The sequence below is a fragment of the Nicotiana tabacum genome, chromosome 16, assembly GCF_000715075.1.
Source record: "Nicotiana tabacum cultivar K326 chromosome 16, ASM71507v2, whole genome shotgun sequence".
Lineage (NCBI taxonomy): Eukaryota > Viridiplantae > Streptophyta > Magnoliopsida > Solanales > Solanaceae > Nicotiana > Nicotiana tabacum.
The window spans coordinates 151,816,969-151,827,172 of record NC_134095.1 but is presented as its reverse complement, the minus strand read 5'-3'; the positions used below and the strand labels follow the sequence as shown (position 1 = coordinate 151,827,172).

The window sequence follows — 10,204 nt, the reverse complement described above, 5'->3', positions numbered from 1 at the left end:
TTTGGAAGCTGGAAAATTTTGGTTATAACTTATAATAAGTAAGAAGAAAAAGAACCCCATTTCTCAATATAAATATCGCTGACATGGGAGAAAAAAAAAACCATTAATCAAAGAAAGGGGTTTTAAGTGTAAAAAGAAAAGATGATAAAAGTACTATGCTACAGCGAATCCGTGTTTTCTTGTTTTTTTTTTTCTTTCTTTTTTGCTTAAAGCATCCTTGTTTCAGGAAAGAAGAATGTGCAGGTGATTCTCAATGGAAAAGCCCAAAAAAAAAATTGGTTCCCTCAATTCATGACATTTTGATGCCTTAATAAGAAGGCACAATTCCTTAAGAAAGACATGATTCAAGTAAATAGTGATCGACGATTGTCTTCTCTGCTATAATTTCATGTTTTGTACAGGCCTTGTACAATTTAGTAGCAGCGGGAGATAAGCTAGTTGGGGGCAATAAACTAGCGGTGTTAGATTTTAAATGGATGGATATTAAAATGTTCAAATACTTTAAAGACTAAAACTGATATGTGTATATTTAAAGGACCATCATAAATCTACTTCAAAAGATAGGGGACCATTTTTGTCATTTTCTCCAAATTATGCCTCGTTAATCTATTCTTGTAAAAATTATTTAAATGGTACAAAAGTTAAATAGATGTCTGAAATATTCCTATTTGTGCTATGAGGGGAAGGTTGGAAAAATATTTCTTGTTAAAATTGCACGGTCTAGCCAGTTTTCGGACTAGTTATTTAAAAATAGACAGCGTTTACCAAGTCAATGAAAAATAACCACTATTTTGCTGCAACAGAGATCGGTCCAGCATAATATACTGGAGTTTGGTGCACCTGTGTATGAACTTCCAGCATATTATGCTGGACCAATATACTTTACTGGCTCCAGTATAATATACTGGAGACTGGAGCACCGGTGCTCCAAACTCCAGTATATTATGCTGGAGTATTTTTTCGGATTTTGGATAGTGTTTTCGTTCAGATTTATCTTTACATAAAAGTGATCAAATTTCGATTACCTTTGAAATTGTGGCTATTTTTTAATGACCACTTGTAAATCTGACTATTTTTAAATTTCTCCCATATTTCTTAAAAGGTGATATTTATGTAAATCTTCCGTAAAGAAGATGTTTGAACCATGGGCCAAGCCCAATTTTCCGACATCTTAGAAATTTTGTCACATTCGTTTTCTTTAAGATTTCTCTATCTACTTTTCCTTATCTTCTTCATCAAAAGGCACTTTAAAAACCAAGAATTCATAACAAAAAGCCATTGCTGCACCAACTCAAGAAGATTCAAAACAGAGAGACACAAAGTTGGTAAAATGGCTGCTGTAAATGGTGTTGGAATTTCATGGCCATCTAAATTGACTCAAAGTCAAAGACCCAAATTGGTTTTCTCTCCATCTCCCCGTCGATGCACCCCATCTTCTTCAACAATTAAAATGACTGCATCAGTTGATGAAAAGAAGAAAACTTTCACTCTTCAAAAGTCTGAAGAAGCTTTCAGCAAAGCCAAGGTACAATTTCGATTTTTTTTTTTTTATGGTTATTGTTCAGTGTTTAGTTTTCGTTTTGAAATTGGGTTGCTTCAAGATTCAATCTTTTATATTAATTACTAATATTGCTAGTAAAAATGCTAGCTTTAAGGGTTAGAGGAAGAAGAGGAAATTTTGGTTTGATAAAATTGGTGCATTTTCCAAGATCGGCATTTACTCCTTTGCTAGAATCTTACCTTATGTCAAGGGGATTCAATACTTTAATATAATACGACAATAACAAACTCAATGTAATCCCACAAGTGAGGTCAAGTGAGGTCTGAGGAGGGTAGTGTGTACGCTGCCTTCAAGCAGACAGATAGTCTGTTTCTGGAGAGAGGCTGTTTCCGGTATAGTTTAATATAATAAGAAGTAAAAAAGTTCGTTTTTGCCCTATTTACACAGTGTAATTTTGCGGCCAAGTGGATTCAATTGAACCCTTTTTTCTCAACTTAGCTCCGTCTCTGCTGATATACAAAATGTGGTTATCCTCCCATATAAGTTATAATTGAATTGCCATTTGTATGTGTCGCTATGAGAATCTTGAGTATGTTTTAGGTGTGTAGTTGCGCTGAAAAGGTGCAATTTATTACACTCTTTAAATATCTTGAAAATTGTAGGTGTTTGACTACAAAGAGGAGATATACTGAGTAATCTGATAATGTAGCAAAATGTGTGTGTTTGCTTTAGTTGGTTTCTGTTCCCTTTACATATTCTTATATTTTTAACATATCTTCTGATGTAACTTATTGAGATTGGAACTTATAAGGGAAAGATGCTAAAACTTATCACATTTTCTAGATGGGGGAAACGTTAGGAAAATGCGCTTGAGAAAGAACGAATTGTACAATCCCTTGTTTGAAAGGGAATTGCACTTTCAACTAGTTGTCTGTGGTTGTTTGCATCAGTAGGAGGCGCTGAAAATACAAGTTAAAGTTCAGTTATATGGTGCAAACAGTCAATCTACAGATGCACTTGATTCGTGCTATTCTTTTTGTGTTGTGCTCAACATTCTATATTTTTTAACTTCTAGCAGCATAATATTAAAAAAAATGGAAGCAGACAAGATTCCAGTTCAGTTTTATTGATTTCAAGTCCCTACAAGTCCATTGATTTGCATCTCGTGTTTCACTGTTGGTAGGAGTTGATGCCAGGAGGTGTAAATTCCCCTGTTCGCGCTTTCAAGTCAGTTGGCGGACAACCTATCATTATTGACTCCGTGAAGGGCTCTCGTATGCGGGACATAGATGGTAACGACTACATTGACTATGTCGGATCATGGGGTCCAGCTATAATCGGTCATGCAGATGATGAGGTTCAATTTTCTGCTTTTAACTCTATGTTCAGCTTGAAATTTCAATACACTGCATTTATTTGGCCTGGCTCATAACTGCATCTGCATGCTTTGTATTTGGTAACATGTTTCAGAAACACAATCTTAAAGCTGTGTTTTTTTTTTGGCTCCCATTATGTTAGAAATGTTTTTTTTAATAGAACCCTTGTCCTGGAATTATTTTGGCCTTCGATGAATTTTATGATTTCCAAGAACATATGGTTTAATTTTTTTTCTTTTGTTCATTTCTTAAACGGAAGTCGCTATATGACGTTCATGTCATAGACAGTTCTCATGATAAAGTGAAGACTCAAGTAGAACATGGTAGACCTAGGTGGGAATTGTCTAAATGCTTCCTCCACTTGTTTCTCCTCCTTTCTGAGAAAGAAGAAGACCGATATGTCAACTGGATTCTCTTGAGCTCAGCTTTAATAACTATTGTGCAAGACACCTCAAAATCTTCTATGCCCCTCTGTCTTATTGCGTTGTACAATGAGAAACTTGTTTGAAAGAGAGTCTTGTGAATGTCTTAGCACTGTATGGGGGGAGGGTCTTGGTTGTTGTGGATTGTGGAAGGTCTAGGGACGAAGACAAGAGAGTGAAATTTTGTATTGCTTTTTCAGTTGTTTTTTACGCAACAATCCTGGTATGACCTTTTCCTGCAGGTGTTAGCAGCATTGGCTGAAACAATGAAGAAAGGAACGAGTTTTGGTGCTCCATGTCTCCTTGAAAACACTCTGGCCGAGATGGTTATTTCAGCTGTTCCAAGCATAGAAATGGTTCGGTTTGTCAACTCCGGTACAGAGGCGTGCATGGGAGTACTACGGCTGGCTCGTGCTTTCACTGGCCGGCCTAAGATCATCAAATTCGAGGGTTGTTACCATGGTCATGCTGATCCATTTCTTGTTAAAGCAGGCAGTGGTGTTGCCACCCTAGGACTCCCCGACTCCCCTGGAGTTCCAAAGGCAGCTACTACTGATACACTGACAGCGCCTTACAATGATATTTCTGCTGTTGAGAGCCTCTTTAAGGAGCACAAAGGCGAAGTCGCTGCTATAATTCTTGAGCCTGTAGTTGGAAATGCTGGCTTCATTCAACCTAATCCAGATTTTCTTGCTGCCATTCGCAAGATCACCAAAGAAAATGATGCACTTCTTATTTTCGACGAAGTCATGACTGGATTTAGGTTGGCATATGGCGGAGCTCAGGAGTATTTTGGAATAACTCCAGATTTGACGACACTTGGGAAGATTATCGGCGGTGGCTTGCCAGTAGGTGCATACGGAGGAAGGCGGGATATTATGGAGATGGTAGCACCTGCAGGTCCGATGTATCAGGCCGGGACACTAAGTGGAAACCCATTGGCCATGACTGCTGGAATTCACACGCTTAAGCGGTTACAGGGACCGGGTACATACGACTACTTGGACAAGATCACGGGTGAACTTACTCAAGGAATCTTGGATGCTGGAAAGAAGACCGGGCATGCAATGTGTGGCGGGTACATAAGGGGGATGTTTGGCTTCTTTTTCGTGGAGGGTCCTGTCAATAACTTTTCGGATGCAAAGAAGAGTGATACAGAAAAATTTGGCAGATTCTATAGGGGAATGCTGGAGGAAGGTGTATATTTTGCACCATCACAGTTTGAGGCTGGATTTACTAGCTTAGCACACACTTCAGAGGACATTCAAAGGACGGTAGCTGCAGCTGAAAAAGTTCTTAAGCAAATTTAACTACTAGGCTTTGTTCATTTGTATCCTAGATGGAAATGTTTTTCTTGTTTGGCGAGAAAAACAAAAGGTGATTCGTACTGAGAAGTTTTGTAGCATATCTTTTATTCAGAAACATGCTGTACCATTTGTACTCCTTTTCGGTTGTTATTCTTACTCATTTTGAAGTATATCCCTCTGTAGTGTAGTGTAGTGTATATGAGGATTCTATTCTTCTTTGGAACTTATCTCCTACCTATAAATTCCTAAAATATGACTTTTGGATTAAGGATGAATTCCTACTCCAACACTTACAAATCTCTAACCAAATAGAAAATGGTGCATCATAAACCTAAATATTAGCAATGATGACCATGCATTAGTTCCAACTAGTAGATATCACCTATATGTAGGGGCGTATCTAGGTCTTAGAATACCCATACTCCTCTCCCTAAATTATGTATAGCGATGTTATATTTCTTCAAAATTACTTAAATATATGTGTGCACTCATGCTCAAAAACTCTTATGGTGCAATAATTATTGGATGCACCTCTACGAGTGAATTTAACGATTCAAATTTCATTTCGGATAGTCTTATTTCCAACACGGAATATAGATATATATAAAAATCACTAAAATTTCAAAAAGAACATAATTTTGAATTTGTAATTTCAAAAGTGTAGCGAGTTGTTCATAGACTAAAATTAAACATGTTAAATGTAAATTCTAACTCTACCTCTTTACAATTAGTTCACCCATCCTCTTGAAAACATTGATCCACCTCTGCGGCTATATGGATCAATTGCATCATTTGCTTCCATGGCATTATATACTTTTTATTAACTTCGCATGGATTTCAAAATTTTAAGATAAAACCTATAAAAAATATTCAGCTGTATATAGATCGAATTGAGCACAATGATAAACCCACAAGAGAAGGAAGATCCACCCCTCACTATGAAAAGGAGTGGATATATATTGTATGCAGCTTTCTCCCAACATTTCTGCAAAGAGACTCTTTTGCACCCAATTTGTAACATACAGGCTAATACAACCAATTTATTTTTACAGCCATTCTTTCAAATTACCCTGGTAGGGAGTAGGTGTTCTGCACTTCCAGTGCAAAACCTAATATGCTATATATATAGAGAGAGAGGCGAATCCAGGATTTAAACTCTATGGGTTCTACTTTTAATGTTTTAGCATTGAATCCATCATATTTTTAAAATTATGGGTTCATATTTATTATTTTTGTAATTTTAATGAATTTTTACTCCGCGTCGAAAGCTAGGGTTCAATTCATCAACACTCTACATCCGCCCCTGTATATATACCCGTGTAATGAACATGAGCTTCAAAATTATTACAGATATTTGTAGGAAGTCATTAGTCTAGTGTATCACCCATATAATAGATTATAATCCATGCACACCTGAAAGAAACATATACCAGCCTTACATAATATACACATGCAAGCTCATTGTCACAGAAAACGCGAAATTCAGGTAGCTTTAAACAAAGAGGTATATCGAGTTCTAAGCAGGCTGTGACTGGTATGATCGACGCCTGAGTTCAGACTCTGAATTAGGCTGCTGCAAGTAGATTTTGGTTGGATCATTGGGGTCAACATAACTGCAAAATTGACAAAAACAATAAGTATTCAGCACACCAGCTAGCATATTGAGAAAAAGGATCTATAACAATTTTAATTGTAAAAGGTACAAGCAACGTGACATACGCATGTCTCATCATCTCATCAACTGGAGTTTGTGCAGCTTGGAGAGGATCCACCCGTGGCTCTGCAGTGGACTGTTGCTGAGATCGTCTCACGGAGGCGATTAAATTGAAAAATAATGGCACGAAAGTCCCACAACCACCTTCCTTGAACAAAATTTTGAATGAATGTGTGGAGTACAAAGCCCTGTTTTCATTATCTGGAACAACCTGAAATTGGCCAGAATCGATCATCTAAAGTAGTGCGCATAATCCAAACATATCTGAATTTATCTATTCAACTTACCGGATCAACATGTCCGGAAATATTGTTGCAGTGGAATACTGGTTGATTAAATTTTTCATCATGAATAAAGAGCTGCAGAATGAAGTTAAACTTGGTCAAGCAAAAGTAGCTTGTATAATCTAGGATTATTTTGAGAACAAAGAGCTAAAAGATTAACAAAAACGAAAGCAAGAAAAAAAACAGGATTCAGCAAAGCATAACACTAGGAAAACCGTGGGACATGAAGCAACAGAGAAAGTACCAGAAACTACAGAAGCAACCTTATCCCAACAACAAAAAAAGGCACAGCAGCAAGATTGACCAACACTGGACGAGCCGAATCTAAGGTGATATACGCAAGAAATAGTATGCTACATGAAGCTAGCATCAACCAGACAACAGGCTTTTAGGTATCTTATACACGTCGGAGCTACGACGTATTCAAAATTCAAATGTTTACTGCTCTGCCACCTGCAGCAATGCAAGTGGCACACACGCAGGTAAAGCAACTTGGGATAAGAATATTGTCTTCTTCTTTTTTTTTACCTCTAAACCACCATATCCTAAATTGCACATTATGCATTTCTTGTTCCGGTTGCATATGATTTTCATGGAACGCTATACAAGGTCACGCCTTTTTAACTTTTGGGAAACTATCAATGGAGTCAGAGATGAACACGTTATCCCTTCACTTTGATTAAACAAATATTTCCTCTTTACTATGGTTTTGATAATAACATCTTGACATTTTAGTAAAAGTAGTAAAAAAAAGTTGTCTTCTTTGATCCGTGAGAAAAAATCTTCTCAGACGAGGAACTGGAACCCAACATATGACCCTGCTAGCACGTAGGACATAAGTGTAACATACCAAGGGCATGTCAAAAGCAATGAAATCCTCCGGCTTCTTTGCAACGAAGACCATCCGAATATTCGACAAGTAGATCGTTCCTCTTGTTCTTATTTTTCCTGCACTGTGAGCAAACAGTCTCGTCAACACAAAGTCATGAACTAAAAGAAACTAAAGAAAAGGAGAAAGAAAAAAAGAGAGGGCAATGCAAGAATTATGTGTTCAAAGAAAGGTAGAACTAAACACAAAATAAAGCAAATGCAGGCATCCCATGCAAACTCAACAGCCAAATGTAATAACTACCTTATTCCTCTATACCGTATATCCACATAAATGATAAATAAGTTCCTTGTGCAATTTCTAACTACCACCTAAGTGGTATAAATAATTTCCTTATGCACTAACCTACCAACTGATCAAATGTCCAAGCCTGTGTTGAGACATTTAATTCTTTTAAAGTATCCATGTGAATATATCTTAGCAAGCCCAAAATCATACAGACATCTGTACTCACATGTTGAGCAGTTCATACTGCATCCCAAGCAAGTTCACCCCCATAACCATATTAAATGGAAACAAATGGTGGATAGTTTTTTATAGGTAGAAGTAAATGGTAGTAGTAGTATAGCATGCATAAGTTGAAAAGTGCAATTTATATTGTTGCAGCTACTGCTATTGATGCTGCTTTTTGAACACCCTCTTTGTGTCCATGGTAGAGAAATGCAGGCAAAACCCCTAATGCATTAGGAGCACCAACTACTGCAATTGTAACATATCCAAATGCATCATCTCAAAGTTCTCAACAACAACAAAAAAACCCATTGTAACCCCATAGTGGGGTGTGGGGAAGATAGCGTGTAAGCAGACCAACATTTATTAGTAATCTCTAAAGCAGAAATCAGAATCACAAAAAAAAAATGTTCAACAGAAAGAAACCCATTACGGATAACGATTAACGAAATGAAAATGGTAAAAATTAATGATGCACTATATACAGACCCAAAGAAACAATAGAAAGATAGCATCTATAATCAAACCTCGATCCCAAACTATTTTCTTTCAATCCTAATTCCAGAATATCCATTTTACTCCATTTCGATCCGATTCTTTCAGAGATAACTAATTTAAAAGAGAGAAATAAAAGTTAGGCCGGTTACCCAGGGATTTTATCGATCTCAAACTCAACACCATCTCTAGAAAGGACAAACAATTCATTGAGGAAAGGGACGGGCATTCCGTTTGGAAATAGTTGAGGATTCAGTGCCATTTTTTCTGATCGGAAAAAGAAACCTCTTCCCTTTGTCAACCGAATGAAGAAAATGTTGCGTAGAATCTGGAATTCTGGATTCTGGAATTTGCGATTGTATGATAAAGGGGTTATTTTGAGGCAGTGGCGGTTTCGGGAAAGACGCGGACTTGTCGTTTTGACAAGTGTGCCTTTGTTATGAATCAACAGCCCAATGTCACACAAGTAGCTGTTGGGCTAACAAGACTTATTGGGCCGAGAACAAGCAGTAGGGCCAGATTAATTTGGTGAAAAAGTAGGTAAAAATTGCACGGGCGACCTATTTGGTTGCCCCCATTTAACTTATACTCATTTTTGAAAAAACTTTTAACTTGTACCCACTTTTTAAACAATTTCAGCCCCCTTTCTCCTCCTTCTCCTCCTCAAAATTAAATCCGCCCTCAACCTCTTGTGATTAAACTTCTACTTCATCTTTTGTGGCTTCACTCAATTCCTCAGAAGCTATCTTACTATACATAATTAAAATAATTATAACGTAAGAAAACCTTTTTGTGATATGGTTGATGTGGCTCAAAATGTTTTTTTACGTCATTAGTTCAAATCTCAAATATATTTTTGCATTTCTCTGAATCCCCTTGACACTGTCTCCATCGTTGAGATGCTATGGTCAAGCAGAACCATAGTGCGTTCCTCGATGTTTCGATCGAGAATAAATCAATGAAGTCATATCCATACTTAGAATATGGAATTTGAAAGGTCAATCTTCCTCCCCCAAAATAGAAACTTCAGCAGTACATACTCAAGGGTTTTAAATACCTCAGCTCTAGAGCTGAAGTTCGCCAGTTACAAAAACAAAAAACTTTAGCTCTAGAGCTGAAGTTCATCAGTTACAAAACAAAAACTTCAGCTTTAGAGCTGAAATTCGCCAGTTACAAAAACAAAAACTTTAGCTCTAGAGATGAAGTTCATCAGTTGCAAAACAAAAATTCAGCTCTAGAGCTGAAGTTCGAGAGTTACAAAACAAAAACTTCAGCTCTAGAGCTGAAGTTCGCTAGTTACAAAACAAAAACTGCAACTCTAAAGCTGAACTTTAGGCCCGGCTACTAGAATGCTGAAGTTTTGCATGATTGTCTTTGCTACTTCAGCCCCGTATGTTGAAGTTATGCGAAAAACGGGTACGCTTGCAATATTTTTTGCAAAGCGGGCACAAGTTAAAACGTGACACAAAAAACGGGTATAGATGCAAATGCCCCAAATAGCATGGACTAGCCAATTTTCGGATTAGTAATCAAATAATAAGCAGTGTTTGTAAAGTCATCGAAAAATAATCACTATTTTAGCTAAAATACGGAAAGTTTCAACATAATATGATGGATTATGGAGCTCATGTGTATAGACTTACAACATATTATGGTGGAACTCCAACACATTATGTTGGAATCTCAAATGTAAAATTCGGATTTTTAAGAGTATTTTTGTTCAGATTTTATCCTTACATGAAAAAGTGACTATATTTTAATTACTT

At 37.0% G+C, this 10,204-nt stretch overlaps 2 protein-coding genes across 2 annotated transcripts; one reads left to right on the top strand and one right to left on the bottom strand.

The window, feature by feature from the left end:
• Nucleotides 1–1,227: 1,227 nt before the first annotated feature.
• LOC107769957 (glutamate-1-semialdehyde 2,1-aminomutase, chloroplastic-like) lies at nt 1,228–4,776 on the top strand. The gene is given in 3 exon segments (NM_001325045.1): nt 1,228–1,525; nt 2,685–2,858; nt 3,542–4,776. Coding segments are annotated over 3 exon segments (1,437 nt in total). The 5' UTR covers nt 1,228–1,330; the 3' UTR covers nt 4,610–4,776.
• Nucleotides 4,777–5,959: 1,183 nt separating this feature from the next.
• On the bottom strand, nt 5,960–8,843 carry LOC107769958 (UPF0664 stress-induced protein C29B12.11c). Its single transcript, XM_016589218.2, has 5 exons — nt 8,591–8,843; nt 7,455–7,557; nt 6,608–6,679; nt 6,326–6,531; nt 5,960–6,219 (listed from the first exon to the last, which is right to left on the bottom strand). The coding sequence occupies exons 1-5, from the start codon at nt 8,698–8,700 to the stop codon at nt 6,123–6,125; spliced, it is 588 nt and encodes a 195-aa protein (XP_016444704.1). The 5' UTR covers nt 8,701–8,843; the 3' UTR covers nt 5,960–6,122.
• Between the last annotated feature and the right edge of the window lie 1,361 nt (nt 8,844–10,204).